Below are 26,253 nucleotides of genomic sequence, written 5' to 3'. Positions count from 1 at the left end.
AGCGTTAATTCATTTGGGGTTTTGTTTTTGTACTAGATTCACCTTCTTTTTTTATTTTTTTTCCTTCTTTTTTTTTATTTTTACAACCAAAGAATAAATGAATAGGTGTGCAAAACCATAGGTCTTTTCCACTTCGAAGTTTTAACTTCCAAAAGGTTTTGGCCCAAAGTCTTAGGCTTTTGTGTTTCTGTGGTTGAATCAACATGGGGCCAAAACAAAGCCTGGGGCTAAGAAAGTGTTATGCCACCAGGTAGGTAGTGGATAATATGTATTACTCTGTGAGGCGCTGCGTCCAATCAGCTTGGTATAACTTGACCTGGCACATCGATATCTGCTACAGCATAGGCAACAGGTAGTCTGATGCGTAGGTCCCTGTTGACAGTGTTCTCCAATTACATGCTCTTCTGGGTGACCCATGTGTCGTGTAATATGGATTCATGTAACATGGGCATCAAACCAAATAATGTTATAGTGAGGTGTTTTAGATGTCAGTTTCATAACTGATTTAGTGTGGAAACAAAGGTTATAACGGGTTGTGTCTGATGATATCCCTGTCAGCACCTGGAAATATTTATTCATTTACATCTGCTTCGACTTTTCGATGTTCTGGTGTTGTTTTAAATGTTTATTAATGCAATTCAGATTTTGTAGGAATCTCAATTACTCCACAGAGTCCAACTGATTTGTGTTGTGGAACAAATGAGTGTAAAAGAGGTCACAAATCACAGAGGTAATTAATATATTTTGTGGAGTATAATTGGAATGGTCAGGCGAACATATCACAGCTGCCCTGTGCTGTGTGTGTCTGTGTGTCCAAAGTTTATGCCAATTTGTGTGTGTGTGTACAATGTGTATGCCAATGTGTGTCTGTTCCACTCCACTGTGTATGTGTTCCACTGTGTGTGTGTGTGTGTACTGATTGTCGTGCTCTGGTCTGAAGTGTGTCCAGGCACGTAGAAATGTCACCTGCCAGCCCATGGCTGAGGTCTGCTGTGTGCCAGCGCTTTTGTTGTGAGTTGTGTCACCCCATGAATCTCTTAAACTGAGCATTGATGTGACGGGACTGGCCGTCATTTTTTCATCATCGAAGCCATCAATCTCTCACCTAACAGAGTTTACTCACTGGTATCAGTCATGTGTTTTAATGTAGTTACTGTTTAGCATCGAGGAACTCCAACCTATACACATACTCAATCCCTGTTTCTCAAACACTTACAATTCACATGCACGTGCACGCACACACACACCACTTAAAACAAATAGATAAACAGACACACAACACATGTTCCTACTCTGGCCAGGCCTGTCTTTCCTCTTATGTTGCTCATTAACGGAAATACGGAGTCCATTACATTGTTGTTAGTGACAGGCTCTGATTGATTACGTTTGGGTTTCGGATCTGAGCTCTACTCTGTTCTTAATTCAGCTTACTGATCTCACTCTCAATGCGCTCAACTGTTTCCCCTTCTTTTTATTGTGCAATTAAATCAAAGCCATACTGGAGCAATAATGTTTGGAATGAAATAGTTTTCTCTGTCCCTCTACGGTTATTGCCTACCATTAAAGCCGAGGGAGGCATAGTCTATGATGGGATGCGTTTTTATAAAGTCAATGGCCTCATTTGTTTTTATTGTCTTTTGTTTAAGTGGTTTTCAACTTCTCCTCTTCTCTGTCCAGTCCATAGGTTTAGCGTTGGCATCTTACCAGGCACCAAGTTGGAGAGGGGGCCTGCAATCCTTCACTTGTGTAACAACCTACTGGTTCTGGCCAGGGACATCCCCCCTGTTATCATCGGCCAGTGGAACCTCCCGGACCTACGCAGATATGGACCTGTACCAAATGGCTTCGTCTTTGAGGGGGGAACGCGCTGCGGCTACTGTGAGTTGACTGATGTTGCTGTTGTGGTCGCGCTACGTCTATTAACCATTGTGCTGTTCTGTTGCCGAACGAAAAAGTAGAATGGCATCGTCACTGGTGCTTTCCAGTTCGACATTTGGCTTCGGGCATGTGGATCCTTTGAACCTAAACCCAATAAGTTTAGACCTGGACTGTTTTCTAAGAACTGGCACAAACATCTATGTCTATGTGATCTGATTAAGTACCATGGAAGTAGGAAAGAGGATGCATCTGCTTGAGCGAAGTCATAAGAATACTAATCCAACACAGTACATAACAGTATGTGGCAAGAGAGAATGATCCCCCCCACAGTAAAATGTTGATGGAGTCAAATGGCACTCTGGCATTTTCTGTAGGTTACACTGTTATTATTTCCGATGACCTACTTTGAAAGGACAAAAGGCTTGATTTTATCGATCTAAGATGATGAGAGGATTTTAATGACTGGAAAGTGGACAGTTACAGAAGTGCATTCAAACTACACGTTTGCCTTGTTTCACACCTCATTCACATGCAGAGTATGTTGACTTGTTCTTTCAGCCTGTTGTATCACACCACAAGTTGGTCTAACGGACATGTTTCTATGATTGATCTGCTCTTTGGGACTTTTTCATTGAGCGCATGAAAGACACGTTTAGGCATTTCGGAGGATTAAATCATTACACTTCCATGGGTTTTTACTCTTAGATTCCTCTACCCTGTTGGAAGAGCTGGCATCAATCAGACAGAGAACATTAGTGTCGGAACTACGACTAGTGACTAGAGGGATGAACAGAGTTGCTGGGTGTTTCTTCATTTTTCAGACTCCAGTGTAGCTCTCCTTGGGGCCAACTCACATTAAATGTGCTCAATGGTGTTTGGCGAGACAGAAACATACAAATGTATCGTTGTGTATATGAAGTATTGTGTATTGCATCTGCTTTGGTAACAACATGAGATAAAGGACTTGGTGTCATAGGCGATTTTGTTTCACTAAGCTTGCAGGCTTTGAATAGAAATCCAATCTCAGTTAGCCTTGGTCCAGCAAGACTTCATCTGTAAATATAAAAAAGTCAATGAGAAGTCATACTTGACAAATCAGAGAGCGCATTAAGTTAATTTCCATATCTCAAACATGGGTATGTGATTTGCGGTATGGTATTTTGCAGTTTACTTCCTGGAATAAACACAAAACCGTTAGAGGGGGAATGGACGCGTGTCAACACCTGGAGTGGACACCGACAGGCACGCAAAGTACGCCACATAGCTGAAGAAATCAATATTAATACACACGATCCACTGGAAACACGAGACTCCAGTATGTGAACCGTGATTTATTTAGCTCCATTCAGTCTTCCACTAGAGGCACAACTTAATATCGTGAAGGTCACATCGGGGAGAGTTTTCCAATCCATGCGTCGTAAAAAAAGGAAAGCACATCCCTTTTTTTAAAGATGGGGAAAAATGTGCGTGTGTTTGTGTGCACATGGGATCTACAGTGCATTCAGAAAGTATTCAGACCCTATCACTTTTTCCACATTTTGTTGCATTACAGCCTTATTCTAAAATATATGTTGTTGTTTTATCTACACACAATCTACACACAATACTCCATAATGACAAAGCAACACCAGGTTTTTAGACATTTTTGCAAAAAAAAAACAATCCCGGAAATATGACATTTACATAATTATTCAGACCCTTCACTCAGTACTTTGTTGAAGCACCTTTGACAGCGATTACAGCCTCGAGTCTCCTTGGGTATGACGCTACAAGCTTGGCACACCTGTATTTGGGGAGTTTTCCCATTCTTCTCTGCAGATCCTCTCAGGCTCTGTCAGGTTGGATGGGGAGTGTCGCTGCACAGCTATTTTCAGGTCTCTCCAGAGATGTTCGATCAGGTTCAAGTCTGGGCTCTGGCTGGCCCACTCAAGGACATTCAGAGACTTGTCCCGAAGCCAGTCCTGCGTTGACTTGGCTGTGTGCTTAGGGTCGTTGTCCTGTTGGAAAGTGAATCTTCGCCTCAGTCTGAGGTCTTGAACGCTCTGGAGCAGGTTTTCATCAAGGATCTCTCTGTACTTTGCTCCGTTCATCTTTCCCTCGTTCCTGACTAGTCTCCCAGTTCCTACCGCTGAAAAACATCACCACAGCATGATGCTGCCACCACCATGCTTCACCGTAGGGATGGTGCCAGGTTTCCTCCAGACGTGATGCTTGGTATTCAGGCCAAAGAATCATGTTTCTCATGTGAGAGTCTTTTAGGTGCCTTTTGGCAAACTCTAAACTGGCTGTCATGTGCCTTTTTACTGAGGATTTGCTTACGTCTCGCCTCTCTACCATGAAGGCCTGATTGGTGGAGTGCTGCAGAGATGGTTGTCCTTCTAGAAGGTTCTCCCATCTCCACAGAGGAACTCTGGAGCTCTGTCAGAGTGACCAACAGTTTCTTGGTCACCTCCCTGACCAAGGCCCTTCTCTTCCCATTTCTCAGTTTGGCCGGGCGGCCAGCTCTAGGAAGTCTTGGTGGTTCCAAACTTCTTCCATTTAAGAATGATGGAGACTGTGTTCTTGGGGACCTTCAATGCCGCAGAATTTATTTTGTACCCTTCCCCAGATCTGTGCCTCGAAACAATCTTGTCTCGGAGCTCTACAGACAATTCCTTCGCTGCAGAACTTATTTACACGCCAGTCTAAAACCCTATCCCCGCACCGAATGGCGGCTCCCTGGTTTGCTACTATGGTTCAGACTTTATTAGGTAGAAGTGGAGAGGTCCATCACGTTAGGGTGGGGGTGGGGATGGTGTGATGTGTGCTGTGATGTGTGCTGCGTAGCTTTGTTGAAACCTTTTTATGATGCCATTATTAAGGAAGTTAGTTATCTCACCTGTTGCTTGTTGTTGTTGCAGCCAGAGCCTGAGTTGTCCTCAAAGCACCACTCATTCCACTCATTCATTCAAAGCACCACTCAATGACAGATGACTTTTCACTCAAGTACGGAAATAAATCGATGCAGTAGTAGACATTGCATCTGTTGAACCCATTTATACTGTAAATGATACTCAAGTCAACTAGTATTTTGAATTGGCCATTTTATTCAGAACCAGATGATATTTGACAACAGATTACTGCAGACAGGAGATGTTGTAAACAGTGGAGGCTCTTCATTGGAGGAAAGGTAGGACCATCCCCCTCAGTGAATTTCATAAACATTTAAATAGTGAAACATTTCAAAAGTTATCCTTTTTAGATAACATACTAAATATATTCACGTCACCAAATAACTGAATTTAACACACTGTTTTCAATGGAGGTCTTCAGTAGGCTCAACAGCACTCTGTAGGGTAGCACCGTGGTTTAGCCGGAGGACAGCTAGTTTCCATCCTCTTCTGGGTACATTGACTTCAATACAAAACCTAGGAGGCTCCCACCCCCTTCCAGCTAGCTAGTTGAGCCTACTCAAACACCCAGCTCAAACAGAGAGGGATGGTATGTTACCTAGCTGACAATGGTTATCCAACTCTAGAACTCTTCCAAGTCAAGGTAAGCTTTTGGCTTTATTAATTTATTGCCACCGGGGCTCGCCGGTGTAACTGCTAAACTGCTTGCTAACTGTACACTGTACTGCATGATTGTAGCGAATTTACTAAGGCATTAGTTATAGTAGCTATGTTATTGACTTGACGTTAGTTAATATGGTGACAACTATCTAAGCTGTAAGGGAAAAGGTGTGAGGAGGAGAGCGTGTCGATCACAGGAGGTTGGTGGCATCTTAATTGGGGAGGACTGTCTCGTAGTAATGGCTGGAGCGTTATCAGTGGAATGTTATGAAATAAATCAAACACATTGTTTCTATGTGTTTGATGCAATTTCATTCGCTCTGTTCCAGACATTATTATGAAGCGTCTTCCCCTCACCAGCCTCCTGAGTCACGTATCCCCCCCGGTACTGATGCTCATTCAGTTCACCAGTTCCGGAGGTCTACGTCACAGACTTTCTAGGCTTCACTGAATGGGATTCATTATCATCAACCCCGGACTGTCTTGTCTGATTATACACACCTGGTTCCCATTTCCCCTGATTAGTATGTTATATATGTGCCCTCTGTTCCCTCTGTCTTTGTTGGTTATTGTTCCTATGTCCGTTGGTGCTGTGCGTGCCTATGCGTTGGTGCAGCTGTTATGCTGCATGCTATATATATATTGTGTATTACGGGTATTGTCCCGTGGTGTTTAACGAGGTTTACCCTCACCCTTTTGTTTGGGTACAGCCCAGTGTTTTTGTATATGTGTTTGTTATGAGTGTATGAAAAACCCCTATTGTGTATTCCTACGCCTGTCTCCAAAATCCTTTATACACTGTGGCGTAGATGCAAGAAGGAATTATACAACGATCTGGCTGGCTGCTATGAAAGTGAGATGTGTTTGTGTGTGATCAGGGACGTATTTATTCCTCCAATTCTGTTGAATAACATCCGTTAAACGTAAGCAAATGGAACAAAACGGAGATAAACATAACTGAATTTGTTCAATAGAAACTCTCGTTTGCAACTGCTGGACTGATTACACCCTAGATCAAGCTAAACGCAGGCAAGATTGTGCAAGGCGGTATTGAATGTGTAAGTGTCTGTCACCTTCAAATTTCTCTCGATCTGTGCACCTACAGTATGTTGTAAACTTTCATTCATAGGATAGGTTGTAGCAACTTCATGATGGGTGTAGGGACAATTTGAGGATCATGTAGTAGTCTAAACCTATCGATGTTACATTGAGCTGGGTGAATGGAAAATGAATGACAGTCATCCAATATGCTGTAATAGAAATAAGGCGATGCTCATTAAAAAAATGATCATCCTCCCTCATCTTAAACGGCACCGACCGCCACTAGTTGAAACATACGTCTTGAGTCCCCCTCAGTGTAAACATCTGAGTGGTTTTAGCTGCTAACCTCTGACCCCTTCTTAGGGTCGGTGGCATCTAAAACATGCGACAGGGGACAGCTCTGTGGTGGGTGGTCTCACGACGACCAGGTGACAGAAAGACCCTCTTGGTGACACCCCCTGGTGTGTCTTGGGCTTGGGAATGGCAAGAGGGCAGGAGAGTTCCTGACCCATTAACCCTCACACCCTTGTACCCTTTACCACCTTTATACTTTTCATTTGACATTTTGAGTAACCGGAGCTGTATATGAGAGATTTAGAATTTTGACCGTTCATTCGTGTTGTGTGAGGCTTTATTTAGCCTAGGTTATTTAGCATACAGATGTAGGATCTGAATTTGATCACAGCAGGAAATGCACATTTGTCATGTATTTAAGGTTTGAAAAGGCTTCTAAAGTTATAATCCACATACTACACTGAACAAAAATATAAACACAACATGTAAAGGGTTGGTTACATTTTTCATGACCTGAAATGAAAGATCCCAGAAATGTTCCATTCACACAAAAAGCTTATTTATCTCAAATGTTGTCGACAAAATCCCTGTTAGTGAGCATTTCTCCTTTGCCAAGATAATCCATCCACCTGACAGGTAAGCCATATCAAGAAGCTGATTAAATAGCAGTCGGTGAGTTTAATACGAACAAACAAAGTGAATACACGAACTAGAGTAGTGTCTGAACATGAACACAATTTAATTTAAGCAATGTCATTTTGAATGCATAGAGATCCTGTGACGAGATCCTGAAGCCCATTGTCTTGCCATTCATCCAGTGCCATGACCTCATATTTCAGCATGATAATGCACAGCCCCATGTCGCAAGGATCTGTACACAACTGCTGGAAGCTGAAAATGTCCCAGTTCTTCCATGGCTTGCATACTTCGCAGACATGCCACCCATTGAGCATGTTTAGGATGCTCTAAATTGACGATGATGACAGCATGTTCCAGTTCCTGCCAAAATCCACCAACTTCGCATAGCCTTTGAAGAGTAGTGTGACAACAATCCACAGGTCACAATCAACAGCCTGATCAACTCTATGCAAAAGAGATGTGTCACGCTGCATGAGGCAAATGGTGGTTACCAGATACTGACTGGTTTTCTGATCACTGGCCTTACCTTGTTTTTTTTAAGTATCTGTGACCAACAGATGCTCATCTCTATTCCCAGTCATGTGAAATCCATAGATTAGGGCCAAATTAATTTATTTCAATTGACTGATTTCCCTGTATGAACTGTAACTCAGTAAAATCTTTGAAATTGTTGCATGAATATTTTCCTGCTGCAGCAAACTGGCTCAAATTACGATCATATATCTGTATTCTGGAATGTAGTGGGTTAACATCATTTAATTAACCTCAGCATTTTTTAAAAATATCTAAAGAAGTTCAATGCTGCTCTTATTTCAGTATCAGGCTAAGTTGAAATGGATGTCAATTACCAGATGGATGACAATCCAAGGTGATGTCCATTCAGTCTGCAAACAAAATGAGTGGGTGCTAGCTATTAGTGCGCTTGTGTGCCAACTGGCCAGTACAAAGATGTATCTCTGTACACTACTTCCATCCAGTTATATTTGACCCAGAGGGGTGTGGTAAAACATTCTATCTAAAGAGCGAAATGTGACATTAAGCCGGCGGACTATGTGTGTTTCCTACAGGGGCTGGCGTCTTCTTCCTATCGTCCATGGAGGGAGAGCAGATCAGCTTTCTGTTCGACTGCATCGTCAGGGGCATCTCCCCCACTAGAGGCCCTTTTGGACTGAGGCCAATCCTGCCTGGTCAGTACCAAAGGTGTTTACTGCTGGCTATACAGCTTGCCCAAACAAGTACATACAGACCAGGGTGGTGAATTTATAGTACATGACATATGGGAGTTAGGAGTATTTTTATCACATTTCTGGGCATTTTAAATGGAGAATATGTATGAAATGTAGCCTTAATGTATCCTTGTGGTCATTCTGAGGTAAGTTATGTAGAGGGATATTATCCATTGCCCTTTCGCCTTCTGACTTGGCAAACACTTTAATCAAACACTTGCTGTCTTAATTCAAACAAGCGTACTTCTACACCTGCATTGCTTGCTGTTTGGGGTTTTAGGCTGGGTTTCTGTACAGCACTTTGAGATATCAGCTGATGTACGAAGGGCTACATAAATAAATTTGGTTTGATTTGATTTGATTCTTCAAGAGATACTTTGTGTGGGATTTATCCTCACTATAATAGTGGCCCACCATGTGCTTTCTGGAATGCAGCCACTTCCAGAGGTTGTTACTCTGAGACCCATGGATTCCATCCAATGTACTTTGATCCAGCAGCATTATGACTGACAGCTGTTATATACATAATTGGATTAGCTGGGTACAGACTATAATATTAGTGAATATAATTTGATAACCACTGGACTAACTGTACCGCAAGCAGCGTATACAATGGGGCCACCTTATACATATGTAATAGGATAACCACTGTAATAACTGTAATTATAGCAGCAAATTCAATCCAGTCACCTCTGTATAGTCTGTCGCGCCGTGAGAGAGGTACAGTAGGGGTTAGGGTGGGCACTGCAGCTGTGGCTTGTCCCACTGGGTGTTCCTGGTTTCACACATCCTCTCGCCCAATCAGGCATTGAGCTCATCTCCTATTATTGTTGTCTGTAGTAGAATAAATAGCAGGGGACGATGTCAGAGGGAGAGCGGGAGGTCAAAGTCACAGTTCACACAAGCAGAGCACACCAAACCCTTCTAATCACTCTGGGCATGTGTGTAACCTCATCCCCAGGATTCCTGTGTCACTGCGCCCCCAACCCCACCACCAAAAGCACACACTCTGTGCCTCTCTCTTTGTCTCTTTCACATTTTCCCCTTGCTTTGCCCCCCCCCATTTCTTTCTCTCTCTCTCTCTCTCTCTCTCTCTCTCTCCTCTCTCTCTCTCTCTCTCTCTCTCTCTCTCTCTCTCTCTGTGTGTGTGTTTCTAATATCCCTACTCTCCTGTAAACACCACTGATCCTTCTCATGCAAAGGGAACATGGTTGTTGACAAGAAGCTGAAGCAGATGTCAGCTGTTACATCTAGTTGATTGCAGTCCTTTCGGGAACTGATAGATATGCCGGTATCACATAAATGGCAATCCTTTTGAAATTCTCATGGTAGTCTTTTGCCATTTGTATGTCATTTTCCACACTACTTGCACAATCAAAATGACAATGACCCTTGGAAATGACCCTTGGCAACATATTGGTTGACCAGGAAATCAATGTAACTTAGCAATAACAGCTGACCTTGGGTTGGGACTAAGGTAACTTACATTAGATCCTCGGCGCGGTACTAATGATCCATAGCCACACCATCTCCATTACGCGTACCACAGGGGCCACGTGGCAAGCAGTGCTATTAATAAACACATGTAGTGTTGCACAAACAGCAAGGTGTACCCCTGTGTGACCCTGTTCTGTATTACCTCACTAAAGGCCTGGTGTTTTCACCCTCACAGATAGAGGGCGTCGTGACAGGATAACGATAGCACGATAGCACTCAGTACTGGGTCATGTTCAGTAAGGCACACCGTAGCAAAAGGATTTGCATAGGAACACAAACATCTGTATTCATTTTGGATACGTTCAGGTATTACCTTTCGGTTTGACTTCGTTTAAGGTCCGTTTTCTTCCTACCCCCCCCACACACACACACAAAAAGCCCAAACAAGCTAATTGAAGTAATATCTGGGAATATTCTGGTCAGTCTCAGTGAATGTAAAACAGTTAGGAGGGGAGACTGAAAACTGGATTGAGTGAAGTAGCACAGTGAAGTAGCAGCGAATATGTTAAATGAGTAACTAATGAGAATGGAGAACCTCAAGTTTGAAAAAAATCACTTTACACGTTTTCAGCTTAATCACCTTATATATATTTTCAGTCTAATACGGATGTTTACTTACTTCCGTAACTCTTCCTCAGAAGCATGCTGCTTTAACTGTCCTCTCGACCGAAAGGATTTGATTGGTTGACGATGACATTGGCCTACGTCTCACCTTATGCTGTGCAGAATATCAGATCTCAACAACGATTGGAGAAGTGTTTAACATCTCCGGTACCACATCCTTATGATATACACTGCTCAAAAAAATAAAGGGAACACTTAAACAACACAATGTAACTCCAAGTCAATCACACTTCTGTGAAATCAAACTGTCCACTTAGGAAGCAACACTGATTGACAATAAATTTCACATGCTGTTGTGCAAATGGAATAGACAACAGGTGGAAATTCTAGGCAATTAGCAAGACACCCCCAATAAAGGAGTGTTTCTGCAGGTGGTGACCACAGACCACTTCTCAGTTCCTATGCTTCCTGGGTGATGTTTTGGTCACTTTTGAATGGTGGCGGTGCTTTCACTCTAGTGGTAGCATGACACGGAGTCTACAAAACACACAAGTGGCTCAGGTAGTGCAGCTCATCCAGGAGGGCACATCAATGCGAGCTGTGGCAAGAAGGTTTGCTGTGTCTGTCAGCGTAGTGTCCAGAGCATGGAGACGATACCAGGAGACAGGCCAGTACATCAGGAGACGTGGAGGAGGCCGTAGGAGGGCAACAACCCAGTCGCAGGACTGCTACCTTCTTCTTTGTGCAAGGAGGAGCAGGAGGAGCACTGCCAGAGCCCTGCAAAATGACCTCCAGCAGGCCATAAATGTGCATGTGTCTGCTCAAACGGTCAGAAACAGACTCCATGAGGGTGGTATGAGGGCCCGACGTCCACAGGTGGGGGTTGTGCTTACAGCCCAACACCGTGCAGGACGTTTGGCATTTGCCAGAGAACACCAAGATTGGCAAATTTGCCACTGGCGCCCTGTGCTCTTCACAGATGAAAGCAGGTTTACACTGAGCACATGTGACAGTCGTGACAGAGTCTGGAGACGCCGTGGAGAACGTTCTGCTGCCTGAAACATCCTCCAGCGTGACCGGTTTTGCGGTGGGTCAGTTATGGTGTGGGGTGGCATTTCTTTGGGGGGCCACACAGCCCTCCATGTGCTCGCCAGAGGTAGCCTGACTGCCATTAGGTACCGAGATGAGATCCTCAGACCCCTTGTGAGATCATATGCTGGTGCGGTTGGCCCTGGGTTCCTCCTAATGCAAGACAATGCTAGACCTCATGTGGCTGGAGTGTGTCAGCAGTTCCTGCAAGAGGAAGGCATTGATGCAATGGACTGGCCCGCCCGTTCCCCAGACCTGAATCCAATTGAGCACATCTGGGACATCATGTCTCGCTCCATCCACCAACGCCACATTGCACCACAGGCTGTCCAGGAGTTGGCGGATGCTTTAGTCGAGGTCTGGGAGGATTGTGCTTATTTTGGACAGATTTGGGGGAGTGAAACCTCTCTCTTTGCCTCTTCCTCTCTTTTGCAAAAGAGACATGTTAGAATGCCTGACTGAAATATGTAACAAATACCAAAAAAATTGAAAGGTGTTAGAACTGTTATGATAAAATGCGGTACATGATTGTTTGGTTGTGGGACACGGGACGAAGCGTTAAAATGCGGGACTACACATTCCGGGACATGTAATCACCCTAATCACAGCGGCCCCTCAAGAATTCATTGGCACACTGGTGATTTATGTGCACATCTTTCCCAGTGTCACCTCATGCACCTAATGCAGCAGGCAGAAAATGAACGCCTGAGCAGCGCTTCTTTCTTTCTAGTCCTGTCAGGGGATGTTCTCTTCTGCACTGTTGAACCAATCCAGTAAATGTGGAGGAGGAGTTAAGATAGAGTGTTGCCTTGTTAACGTCCAAAAGGGGAAGTCACGTCACAGGCTCTCTTTCCATTTCCCCTGAAAACTGGATGCATCCGAGCCTCAATACGAGACACTCTGCGTCACTCTTTTGATCCCATGTCACTGTGACATCAGAAAGGCACCCAAGGTTAACCTCTCCTCACAGATAATTATGTATACTATTATCAGTAGGCCTCCTCTATCGAGATTTACGACTATTAATCAACAAACATAAAACAGAATTTTGTCCTTTCCACTGAATTGTCTCACAAGGGCCTGCATAAACGGATATATTATTTTAGAATACTGTAGTAAATGACCAAATAGCAGTAGAATATTGTTTATTGGAATTACTTTATCATTGCTATGGTGTGTTATTGATACTATGTATTGTTGTTGACTGTTGACTACTATTAAAATAAAGGTAAAGTAATATGAATACCGTTGTGTTTCACGCCGACAGACCCCAACGCCGCCGCCAACCAGGCCTACTCTGAGGAGAGGGTAAACCATGAGGCCCAGGAGCTGGAGAAACGCCTTAGCATGCTGTCTCACCAGAGCAGCACAGGTGCGTTACCTCACCGTTCAGTCTATTCCAGCCATTAGAATGAACCTGTCCTTCAATGCAAAACCATCACAGTCATTGCGCTGTCCTGAAAGTACTCTATCTTGAAAACTTGACTGCTGACATGCACCCTTTTTGGAGGGATTGTATGAACAATGGGCTAATGAACATACTACTACAATATAGTTTATGAGTGAAAAAAAGGGACACCAGCATCCACTGCTCACCATTCATCTTCCTTCAACAATTTATGGAACATGTGTTAGAGTTAGTATTCTCCATGACTAATCCATGGGAAATGATACATTGCCCAGTAATGGTGCTTGTTGCATTACCGTAACTTTCTAAAAGCAAGTTTCTATAGCGTCATGTATAAATGTGTCTTATGTTGTTGATTTATTGTGAGTATTGTGACTGTGACTACCAGTCAGACAAGTGAGGAGACCTATTTTGGATAATCTGATGTTATGCTTTATTGATGTGCTTGTGTAGATAAGGTGTATAAGTAATAGTTTTGTTTTTGTAGAATGAATAATCTGTTTTCTTATGTGGTTTTGGAAGCCTCCTCCACGTATGGTCTGTCTGTGGCGGGAGACGACCGCAGCATATCAGGCTCCTCTGACACCTCCGACACCAGCCAATCAGACTCCAGCATCGGCAGCCGGCTGGCCATTTGGACTGAGCCCGTCACAACAAGCTCCGCCCCCACAGAGACCATCATTGGCCAGTCTGGGCCCAAGGTGGCCTTACAGGCCGATGATAAACTGTCCGTCATCCAGGTGGGCGGAGCTCGTGCAGTAGCCAAGCCCCCTCGGTCCCGGCAGCTGCAGGAGATTGGTCGACAGAGCTCATCCGACAGCGGCATCGCCACAGGAAGCCACTCCTCCTACTCTGGGAGTTTCTCCTCCTATGCAGGTAGCCTGGACATTGGTTCTGGGGGGGATGACTTTGGCTCCCTGCTCAGCCTGCCCCCTCACCTGGACCTGGCCCCCTGTACATGCCCCCCAGCCCCAGGACAGGAGTACCAGGTACCCACGTCACTGAGATACCTCTACGACACCCCCCGGAATCTACTGCAGGGGGGAACAGGAGGGGCCAGGAGGCATCAGACCTCCACGACATCTAAGGACCAGGCGGGTAGTTCACCCCAATCACACCCATCATGTAAGTCAGTACAGAGGGAAAAAGAGGGTCCTCTCGGGGGTCGCTCGGACACTGTTGCCAGGCGCTCGATGGCTGATCTCTTACAGGGCCACTCAGAGGAGAGTAAGAGCGGGGTGGCGCCCTCTAGTGACAGTCAACATCCAGACTCCTATCAGATATGCAGCAGTTCCCAAGCCACTGCCTCCAAAACCCTCCTAACCATCTGCGCCACCTGTGGAGGATTCAAGGTACAGACAGCTGGGGTTATTGTATTTCCTTAATTCCTTCCAAGCTAGCACATAACATTCTGAGAACCATATGTTTCTTAGAGCTTGGTGAGAGGTTGGTTGTCCTATTGTTATTTTGCATACAAACTTGTACAGTACTTTAGCATAACGTTTTCTTCAGGTTTCCTTATAGTTCTATTTAAATTAATGTTCTCAGAACATTAAGAAAACATACCAATAGAACATTTGTAACATTCCAAAATGATTATTATTATAAAAACATATACATTCCGTTCTCAGCGTCAACAAAACTCTCTCTATCCTCTGTCTCGTTAAGTGTGTTCAGCTGTGTTGGCTGCACCCACTAATTGGCCACACCTGATCATAATGAGTGCTTGTTTTCTTTGAAATGTGGTCAGTTTGAATAGACTAAAAGGAACAGCTTTGTATGAGTAATAAACATGGCATGCTAGCTCCATCCTGGTGGGGCAGTGGATTATTGCCATAGATAGAGAACAGAAGATCATAGGTTAGAGTCTCACTGACCCCCATGCCACAATAAAAATAAATGTGTTTGAATTAATAAACACATTTATTTCCATATGTTCTGTGCATGCAGTTCAAAACAGTTGAGCTAGCATTCTTATTAAAATATTTTCTCATAATGTCATTTAATTACATTCAAATAACTTATAATTTATATTCCCAGAATCTTAATAAAACCTCTCAGGAAAACTTTCAGGGAATCATAGTAAAACATTCTCAGAATCTCCCTGCAACCACAAAATTAACGGTCCCAGAAAAGGCGACAGTTTTACTTCTGTTCTCAGGACAATAAAATAACTTTCCGTTTTACTGGTCAGAAATCGTACAGCTTCGTTCCCAGAACCAACGAGAAAACAAAAATGTACGTTCCCACAACTTCCAAGGAACCAAATGTGCTAGCTTGGTTGTGTGTCCTCTCTCCTGACTTTCTTCTCAAAACGTATTGGAGTGGAGGAACTTTTGATCCTCTCCAATGCGTTTTGTGAAGGAGGCGCGAGGAGAGTAGACACGATGAATTAAGGAAATACAATTGAGATGCTGCCCTGGTTACTTTTATTACTCTATGGTTGAAAAGTGTACCCTTTGTTTATTTTCATCCAATTTACTGTATTCCACTGGTTCATCTCACATCATGAGATGAACATCATCAAATTGATACAGTTTGGGCCAAAATGTTACATTTCTTCAGAATTGCTTTGTTTGTCTCATGAGTACCAACTACCAAAGTACAAAAATACTGTCAGCAGCTTTCGATTAGACTTCATCATTCAGATTCACAAACAAAGCAGTCTTTGACAGAAGAATTTATGGCAATTGCTTCCTTTTTTGGTTTGTATCTGAATTTTTGCATTAAAAAACATAGCTCCCTCCCACTCTCATATACTGTAGCATGTCCATCCAACTCCAACTCAGTCTTTTCTGCAGCTCTGCTCCTCTTGTATAACAAGTCTTTATAACAGCTTGTATGACTGCAAGTAAGGCTTAGTCATCTTGGTATCACCTGTTGCCGGCTATAGCTGTCAATATGGCCTTTACTGTGAAATCTCACAGCAATTGGTGTTGGAACATTAACATTATTGCTGCCTGTCTGTCTGGCAAGGTGTGCACTCTACTAGCCATTTGAGGGTCTAGCTGTCCTTTCACTCAAAAAGATCTGGACATGCTTCTCTGTGCGTAGATGTTGTTCTTATAGTCTCTCAAACACTCCCATCTCTGTAAGAAGTGTCTTCATAAGAGCCTCTGTGTCACCATAATTACGGCTCTTCTAATTGGGCCTCCATTTTGGGATTGTAATATCAGTCTGGGTTGTCTTGGGCTTTTCCAACGGATACTCTTCTTCTCTCTCTTTGAGGTCATCCAAGTGCAAGAAATTGATTTGAACTTCTTCTCGTCGCAGACTTTTTCTTCCCCCGTCTTTGCTTGTTCTGGAAACTAGAAAGGATAGCCCTTCCGTTTGATCTTTGAAGATGAATCTCGTTTACAAGTGATTTACAACATAAAGCCTCATACTCATATACTTTGAAAGAGGACATATTCATACAGAGTATGACGTGATTAGATCCCAATTTATTAATAAAAAATTATCTGTGGAATAAAATAACTGATTATAGTCATTGATCTTTTTTTTGTCATCCACAATATACCTCTTTTATTAAACATTGCTTTTGATTATATTAAAAAGACATCCAAATCAATGAATAACAAAGTGCTTTTCTTTTGTCAAAGTGGGTCTCTTTTACTCTCTGATGAAACAGCTTCAATTGATGTTTATGTTTTTTTACTACCCCGTATATGAGTGACTTTCTATTGATTGTTTAAACTTAGAGCCCCATCTGCTGGTGGTGCATTTAGACATTAATCATCCAAAACTGGTTGGAGAGACACATTTATCAAGGTTCATTTCTGATGATCTTTGTAGAAAACAAAAATGTCATTTCTGTTGTTTCCTCTGACTTTTCTTAAGTCTAGCCTTCAGTCTCTTTGAAGGATATTTCCCGAGAGTGATGTAAAGCTCCAGCCTTACAGTGCAACAATTCCTCTGTTAGTTGCCTAGCACCAGTCCTATGGGATAAAGCATTGTGTGGGTGGACATCTATCAACACAGTTGTAATACTCAACCTCAGTTATCAGCTAGGAAAACAAAGACCCTTAAGGGCCCATGGGTTCCAATAACTCATTGTAACTCTATGTGAACAAGCCATAGCAGCTCTCATGTTTTTACCAATACACAATGCCCTAGTAGTATTCATTGAAAGACTCTGGCACAAAAATAATATTGTGAAAGGAACTGTACCTGCTGACACTGGTTCATCTAGTTATTGAAGATGTTCTCTTTCCTCATCTTCTCACAGGGGACTCCACTCTCCTACACTGGGGGCTCAGCAATGCCAGCCGTACCAGGTAAGTCAGCTCCACTAGGTGTGTGTGCGCACCCGATGCAATGATTTCCCTTCAATATCCCTGTCCAAGCATGAATAGATTTTTTAGACCTGTGTTTACTTTGCAGCGTGTTTAGATAAGTCGTTTGTTCTTATGAATGAATCCAATGAATTATTAAACCGATGTGCAGATTTCCTAACCTGTATAACTAGAAAAGAGATGCGTTAAGCTCCAAGGACATAACCTATGGACTGAGGATTGGCAATTTTGCCTCAGAACCTCCCATTTTGAAAATCCAGCAGGTGAAAGTATTGATAAGTGTCCGTGCAGACCCAACAGCAGCTCCTCAGAATATATCAAGGTTGACGCACTGAGGAAAACTACAGAGACCACGTCCGCACCTGCCTCAGTGACCAATCACAGCTCTGAGAAGCTAAAGATGAGGAATGAGGGATCAGCACCTTTACAGAAGAAAGGCAAGGGGAAATTAGCTGACGTCTTAGCAGACCTATTAGGCATAGGCACAGACCTATTAGGCACATCCGGAGAGCCAGGTACAAAGACAAACAACCTGAATCTTTATGAATCAATGGCTTCTGCTTTGGGACGTGAGCTTAGATCCCAACAACCTGTTATCAACTGTGAACTTTTGTGTGATCTGAACTCAGCAAGACAAGGGGACAAAGGGACTATCATTTACGAAAATTGCTTCAAGTGCAAGAAAGGGGAGGAATGCCACCCGCCTCCTTGGGGGACACCAGCATTTCCCCGGAACAGCTTTGTCCTACAGGTTGGTCAAATGCACCACAGTGGTGTATGTTTTGGACAGCCACTACCCTCTGAGCCCTTGAAGAACAGTGTGGACTGTGAAAAGACATCTAATGAAGAGCAGCCTATTGAAGTGCAACTGCTGGACCCTACACTCCAAGATGGAGACCTTCCATGTGTGGAGGTGAAAGATCATTCAGTATTGGTTGAAGGTAAGAGAATGCCCACGACTGATTTATTCTTCTCCTCTCTTCATGGAATGAACTTCATGCTAACAAACAAAGTCAGCCTCTTCCTTCCTGGCTTCCTCCTTCCTTCCTTCTCATCTGCGCCCCTAAAATAGTTTCTTTAATGTTTTCCTCCCTGTTCTTTTCTTTGACTTTAATTTAAAAAATATCCTTTCGTCTTCGTTTCCTCTGTTTTTTGGGGGACTATTTCTCCTCCCTCTGCAAGCTGGTGATGGCTCTATGTTCTCTCCATGCTGTGTTCATTTTGTGATTGAGCTGCTTTGAAGGTTGGGATAGATGCAGAGAAGCTCAACCAGCTGCTGCAGTATGAAACAAAATGTGACTAGATACAATGGCATTTTACATGACTGTGACAGTACACAAGAAAATTACAAACTGAAATGACTATTGTCATATTTGTTCAGCATGACCCCAGATTGTATAGCATCGCTCTGACAGTTATTTAGACTATGTGGTTTTGTGGAGGTTTCCATTTGTACTGGAAACTACATCAGGGCCACTGTGTTGGCTGCTGTGCTCGTAACAAAGCCATCCCCATGAGTAATACAGCACTTATCCCAACCACACTAGGGAGCTCTAGACAACATCAACAATGTAATGCTATATCCTGTCCTCTGACATGTTGCGGTCTTGTACAACGATGATTAATCTGTCCCTTGCAATCGTCTTCCAAGTCGTTTCCCATCCTTGGATCAAACAGGTTATGTGTGTTTGGGGACCGAGAGACGCCGCTTCGACTGCATTAGTTCACAGCATGTAGTAGACGAAAAGGAGAACATGACATAGGGATCTTATCCTCACCGGCTGTACTGCAGTGTAATAGGAGTCTGTTGTATTGTTGCACATCTCAATCGCACTTTATTTCCCTCTTTCCACCAGACAAGAAGCAGAAGAGTAAGGAGGAGAGGCACAAAGTCGAGTATGAGATCATGGAGAGCCGGGCGTTGGAGAAGAGTTCAGAGGTGGAGCATCAGGAAGTGGGATTACTCAATCCTCTTAAGATCATCACACTCACCTGTTTCAATTGTATTCTTACTATGGTCCAAACTTATAATTATATACCTGTGAGGCCAATGTCTGTGAAAGAAAGAGGAATACTTTAAAGGGTGTACACTGCAGTATGGAAGTCCTTTATAACAGCAAGATATGACAGGGCTGTTTATACTGCTTTTATAATTGTCCCATACATTTAGTATATGCCATTTCCTTGTGAGACTGGCATTTAACATGAGTGGAACAAACATTGGCAAATGTCAACAATGTTCATTTAATGTCAGCAATGCTCAGACAATAATGCTCTTAAGTAAGTTACAGTTCTTTTTGTGAGGACTGTGGAAGTCAGTGTAACATAGTGTTATGGTACTGTAGGGCAGAACAGACAGAACACATTGTGTGAGAGTGTTACCTCAGTCACATCCCACTTTTCAGTCAGACAGAGGGCAATGAGGATGCACCTTTCCACCATGTTTTCACACCAGAGACTAGCAAAACCTCCGGAACACTTGACTCAGTCGGAAAGGCATGAATAAGCTTCAATAAGGACAAGAGACACTTCAGGCTACATGATTTTTTTCAACTTAAGTAGACAAGTCTGTGAGGTTTCATTCAGTACACTCAAATTAGTCAAGTCTAAATCTAACTCGAGTGCCTCCAGTGAACTGTTAAATAGAGATTAGCATTTGTCTGCGGTATGATTTTGTTTTACTCAACATGGACTGAAATCTTTGTAATTAATTCAAGCCTCAGGCTTGACCTTAGTTAGATGTAGCGTAAGCTACCACTTAGAAACCAGCATCTTATTTACTGTGTACTGTGTCTTTCAGCCAGAAGAGAAAAGCAAGTACGAGCTGATGGGCAGTTGTGGACAACAACGGTTCCTTCATGAGACTGAAGGTGAGTGTGTTTTATGTTCCAGTGTAGAGGACTGTGCAGGACTGATTTCTCCATCCCACTCCTGTCCACTCTCGCAGGTTTTTATACTGGACCTGCCCACTCTGCAAAAATATCCTAAGAAACAGAATAAATTACCAGCGATTCTCAAGTTGCCCATTATATGAGGCTATCAGTATTACTGGGCTATATCTGCTAATATGCTAGACGTAGTTTGAAGAGAGCTGAGTTGGAGAGAGAGCCGACACTTTCTCTTGAGCTGCGTTTTACATATATCCTTTTTTGGAACGGGGCGATATTCAGACGGAGACAAATATGGGTGATCAATATTTATTTCCTGGCAATGTAGTAAACTGTAGCCTAATCATATTTAGGAAGTACATTTCCTTGGAAAGATACATGTCCAGTGCCTACTCTTATTTAATTTAAGAGTCTATATGACTCACCCGTGTGCACCTGTCAATCTAAGTAACCTAATAAAATATTCCCCATCAAAATCTGTCAGTTTAAGATAGAGATATCAGGTTTTTTGCATTGGGCTGCATCTCAATCCACCACATCTGCCTATGTCCTTCCGCATCTGCGGTGGGAGGTGGCCGAGATACAGCTGTCAGACCGGTCTCCTCGCGATAACGTCTGTAGCGTCCAAGCGGTTTGGCCTAGACTCTATGGAAAGGGGAGACGGAACATGATGGCGTTCTCCGTTTTGCTGCTCACAGAGTGTCACAGGACTCATCTGAAGTCGGTAATGCTGATGTGCCAACTTCTGTCTGTAGGATCTGAAACGTTTGCTGTTCTGGTTAGTGTTTATTGGCTTATTTCACTGTAGAGCCTCTAGTCCTGCTCACTATACCTTATCCAACCTATTAGTTCCACCACCCACACATGCAATGACATCTCCTGGTTTCAATGATGTTTCTAGAGACAATATCTCTCTCTTCATCACTCAATACCTAGGTTTACCTCCACTGTATTCACATCCTACCATACCTTTGTCTGTACATTATACCTTGATGCTATTTTATCGCCCCCAGAAACCTCCTTTTACTCTCTGTTCCAGACGTTCTAGACGACCAATTCTTATTGCTTTCAGCCGCACCCTTATTCTACTCCTCCTATGTTCCTCTGGCGATGTAGAGGTGAATCCAGGCCCTGCAGTGCCTAGCTCCACCCTATTCCCCAGGCGCTCTCTTTTGACGACTTCTGTAACCGTAATAGCCTTGGTTTCATGCATGTTAACATTAGAAGCCTCCTCCCTAAGTTTGTTCTATTCACTGCTTTAGCACACTCTGCCAACCCGGATGTTCTAGCTGTGTCTGAATCCTGGCTTAGGAAGACCACCAAAAATTCAGAAATTTTAATTCCAAACTACAACATTTTCAGACAAGATAGAACTGCCAAAGGGGCGGTGTTGCAATCTACTGCAAAGATAGCCTGCAGTGTTCTGTCCTACTATCCAGGTCTGTACCCAAACAATTTGAACTTCTACTTTTAAAAATCCACCTCTCTAAAAACAAGTCTCTCAACGTTGCCGCCTGCTATAGACCACCCTCTGCCCCCAGCTGTGCTCTGGACACCATATGTGAACTGATTGCCCCCCATCTATCTTCAGAGCTCGTGCTGCTAGGCGACCTAAACTGGAACATGCTTAACACCCCAGCCATCCTACAATCTAAACTTCATGCCCTCAATCTCACACAAATTATCAATGATCCTACCAGGTACCACCCCAAAGCCTTAAACACGGGCACCCTCATAGATATCTTCCTAACCAACTTCCCCTCTAAATACACCTCTGCTGTCTTCAACCAAGATCTCAGCGATCACTGCCTCATTGGGGCGGCAGGGTAGCCTAGTGGTTAGAGCATTGGACTAGTAACCGAAAGGTTGCAAGTTCAAATCCCTGAGCTGACAAGGTACAAAATCTGTCGTTCTGCCCTTGAACAGTTAACCCACTGTTTCTAGGCCGTCATTGAAAATAAGAATTTGTTCTTAACTGACTTGCCTAGTAAAATAAAGGTAAAATAAAAAATAAAAAAAATTGCCTGCATCCATAATGGGTCAGCGGTCAAACGACCTCCACTCATTACTGTAAAACGCTCCCTGAAACACTTCAGCGAGCAGGCCTTTCTAATTGACATGGCCGGGGTATCCTGGAAGGATATTGATCTCATCCCGTTAGTAGAGGATGCCTGGATATTTTTTTTAAATGCCTTCCTAACCATCTTAAATAAACATGTCCCACTCAAGAAATTTAGAACCAGGAACAGATATAGCCCTTGGTTCTCCCCAGACACGACTGCCCTTAACCAACACAAAAACATCCTATGGCGTTCTGCATTAGCATCGAACAGCCCCCGTGATATGCAGCTGTTCAGGGAAGCTAGAAACCATTATACACAGGCAGTTAGAAAAGCCAAGGCTAGCTTTTTCAAGCAGAAATTTGCTTCCTGCAACACTAACTCAAAAAAGTTCTGGGACACTGTAAAGTCCATGGAGAATAAGAACACCTCCTCCCAGCTGCCCACTGCACTGAAGATAGGAAACACTGTCACCACTGATAAATCCACCATAATTGAGAATTTCAATAAGCATTTTTCTACGGCTGGCCATGCTTTCCACCTGGCTACTCCTACCCCGGTCAACAGCACTGTACCCCCAACAGCAACTCGCCCAAGCCTTCCCCATTTCTCCTTCTCCCAAATCCATTCAGCTGATGTTCTGAAAGAGCTGCAAAATCTGGACCCCTACAAATCAGCCGGGCTAGACAATCTGGACCCTTTCTTTCTAAAATTATCTGCCGAAATTGTTGCCACCCCTATTACTAGCCTGTTCAACCTCTCTTTCGTGTCGTCTGAGATTCCCAAAGATTGGAAAGCAGCTGCGGTCATCCCCCTCTTCAAAGGGGGGGACACTCTTGACCCAAACTGCTACAGACCTATATCTATCCTACCATGCCTTTCTAAGGTCTTCGAAAGCCAAGTCAACAAACAGATTACCGACCATTTCGAATCTCACCATACCTTCTCTGCTATGCAATCTGGTTTCAGAGCTTGTCATGGGTGTACCTCAGCCACGCTCAAGGTCCTAAACGATATCTTAACCGCCATCGATAAGAAACATTACTGTGCAGCCGTATTCATTGATCTGGCCAAGGCTTTCGACTGTCAATCACCACATCCTCATCGGCAGACTCGACAGCCTTGGTTTCTCAAATGATTGCCTCGCCTGGTTCACCAACTACTTCTCTGATAGAGTTCTGTTGTAATGATGTACTGTTTGGATTCTTTACATACAATAGAAATAAGCGGAATCATTTTTATGTAATTAATTTCATTATTCTTTTGGCCAAATTTCATATACACACATGTAAATTTACAAACAGAAAACCACATTTTCGTATCCTACAAAAAGAAATTGAACTGTATTTTAAGACGGTTAAATGCTCTACTAACAAAAAAGCTGTTAGAATTGTAAGTATATGCATGTCCCTTAAGGTCCTTGTGTAATTGTAATGTGATATTGTACCCCCTAGCTCGATTGTCCATTGTTTGTAATCTATGTATGCTTGTGTTCCCTCATGTGCTTTATGTATTGATTTGTTGTTAATAAAATAAAAAAATATTAAAAAAATAAAATAAAAAAATAATAAAATAAAAAATATAAAAAAAAGGGTTGATCCGTGCGTTCTGACCTCACAACGGCAGTCAAGCACCCAAGCTAACTGGCTAACGTTATCTAGTTTGCGAGCTATTTCCAGACCCAAATGAGAAAACACCTCACTCTGACCATTTTACTTTCCCTAGCAGAGCTGGTTAGGCTGTCTTCATGTTATCCAAAGCATTGGTGACTGTAACTGTGCTGCTGGCAACAATTTAATTACGCTTTTTTTGCTAATGTTTACTGACACCGGCCATATATTCAACGGGTGTTGAGCGTTCATAAATTCATCAGTTATTCTGCACTCTGGCACACTAAGAGGAGAGTGCTCTGAAATCGGAGTAGCTAGACATAATTGACAATGTCCATTGAGAGCTCACAACGACTCTACCGCTTAGGTAAGAACGACATGAATAATCAAGTCAATAAACATTGAATAGTTAGTTAGATTTTAGTTAATATACTGCCTGTCAAGTTCTATGTATTAGTAGCCAACTAACGTGAGGTAACTAGCTAACATACAGGTACATACTGCTGCAATGCTATGCGTTTCATAAGGATAGCATAGCTAACAAATTGTCAGCCAACAACGTGCAACGTAACTTATTTGCTTTATTACTTTCCTCAAAATTTTCTTAACATTTGCAATGAATTTGTATCCGTCTCGTCGGACTTCGTCTGCATATTTTCCGCCGTTTTCTTCAAATCTGAAAACGTTGTGAAGCCACGGCCATTTTCAGAAGAACTGCATTATGGACCCTAAAATCACGGAAATAGTGTCTACTGCTTCTATACTTCAAATTTTGACGTGTTTAGTACGACATCCTGGAACTTTTGGCATACTAACTATATCCATACTATGACTAATTATCATACTACAGTTGTGGCCAAAAGTTTTGAGAATGACACAAATATTAATTTCCACTGCATTTTAGCCCTGCCACAAAAGGACCAGCTGACATTATGTCAGTGATTATCTCGTTAACACAGGTGTGAGTGTTGACGAGGACAAGGCTGGAGATCACTCTGTCATGCTGATTGAGTTCGAATAACAGACTGGAAGCTTCAAAATGACGGTGGTGCTTGGAATCATTGTTACTGGCAAGGAAACACGTGCCATCATAATTTCTTTGCACAAAAAGGGCTTCACAGGCAGGGATATTGCTGCCAGTAAGATTGCACCTAAATCAACCATTACTCTATTTCATTGAGACCCATGCTCCCGCGTCAAGCACTCGAGCAGTACAATCTACTTGCCGAGCTGATTTATTTTAGGGAAAGGGATTTTTCAAAAATTAAGCTTCAATAGTGAACATACTATTAATATGCTGGCTACTGTGGATAGTCCGCAAAAAGAAAGCTACAAAAATACACGTTGGCATTTGTCTTGGCTAGCCTACTGTAGCCAGGTCGATATCTACTGTATTTTGGAATGCAATTGTTTTTAATTAAGGGGGAGAGTCTTATTTTGAGATATTCCTTTTTAGAAAGAAATATGTACAAAAATGTTATTCTAAAAAAATAGAGTAATGACTTACATTGCTAAATTATATTAAACTGATGTTTAATACATATCATAATGACCAAATATAGCCTGTTAACTGTTGAATATAGAGAGAAAGCATGCCAAGCTATAGGCTCTGCATGACCCCAATGCATTTAAAAACTACACCATGTCCGGGCCAGTAGAAATGTTGTTTGGGCCAGTAGCTTTTTGACCAACGACTAGCAACCATAGACTCCCAGTAATTGTGCTAACTACTTAACTTCATACTGCACACAGAGAAGTAGATAATAATAATAATAATAATAATATATGCCATTTAGCAGACGCTTTTATCCAAAGCGACTTACAGTCATGTGTGCATACATTCTACGTATGGGTGGTCCCGGGGATCGAACCCACTACCCTGGCGTTACAAGCGCCATGCTCTACCAACTGAGCTACAGAAGGACCACGATAAAGGGTAGGATAAATGGTCTTATTGCCAAAATCCCGAAGTATCCCTTGAATGTTGGACCATGTCATAGCCTACAAATAGGACCCATTTGGGACCTGTTTTGCCTGACCAGGTCATGAGATCTGGCAAAACTCCAGGCCCCAGAAAATAACATACATTTTGACACACCACTTTTGAACCTGTGGTGCCACCTCTGTTGAGACCACACTTGATCTTGCACACCCAACTAGTAGAAGAGAGGCTACTGAACTTGAAGCAGGGATTGCTGAGAGCGTGTGAATAA

General features: G+C 42.9%; 1 protein-coding gene across 3 annotated transcripts in view; it reads left to right on the top strand.

Annotated features, from left to right (window-relative positions):
- The window catches only part of LOC118368707 (protein Dok-7-like), a 45,000-nt gene that overhangs the window by 3,588 nt on the left and 15,159 nt on the right, over nt 1-26,253 (top strand). Inside the window, exons 4-12 of one of the 3 annotated variants that reach the window (XM_052497167.1) lie at nt 1,678-1,878; nt 8,471-8,590; nt 13,047-13,151; nt 13,710-14,539; nt 17,416-17,464; nt 17,743-18,423; nt 19,339-19,421; nt 20,283-20,352; nt 23,400-24,021. In XM_052497167.1, coding sequence (XP_052353127.1) covers nt 1,678-1,878; nt 8,471-8,590; nt 13,047-13,151; nt 13,710-14,539; nt 17,416-17,464; nt 17,743-18,423; nt 19,339-19,421; nt 20,283-20,352; nt 23,400-23,440 — 2,180 coding nt within the window. In that variant the 3' untranslated portion in view covers nt 23,441-24,021. Of the gene's footprint in view, nt 1-1,677; nt 1,879-8,470; nt 8,591-13,046; nt 13,152-13,709; nt 14,540-17,415; nt 17,465-17,742; nt 18,424-19,338; nt 19,422-20,282; nt 20,353-23,399; nt 24,022-26,253 lie in introns of those variants that run through there. The other 2 variants (XM_035753019.2, XM_035753022.2) reach the window with 2 other exon arrangements.

The sequence above is a fragment of the Oncorhynchus keta genome, chromosome 35 (assembly GCF_023373465.1).
Source record: "Oncorhynchus keta strain PuntledgeMale-10-30-2019 chromosome 35, Oket_V2, whole genome shotgun sequence".
In the NCBI taxonomy this organism is placed as follows: Eukaryota; Metazoa; Chordata; class Actinopteri; order Salmoniformes; family Salmonidae; genus Oncorhynchus; species Oncorhynchus keta.
This window is presented reverse-complemented; position numbering and strand designations above follow the sequence as displayed.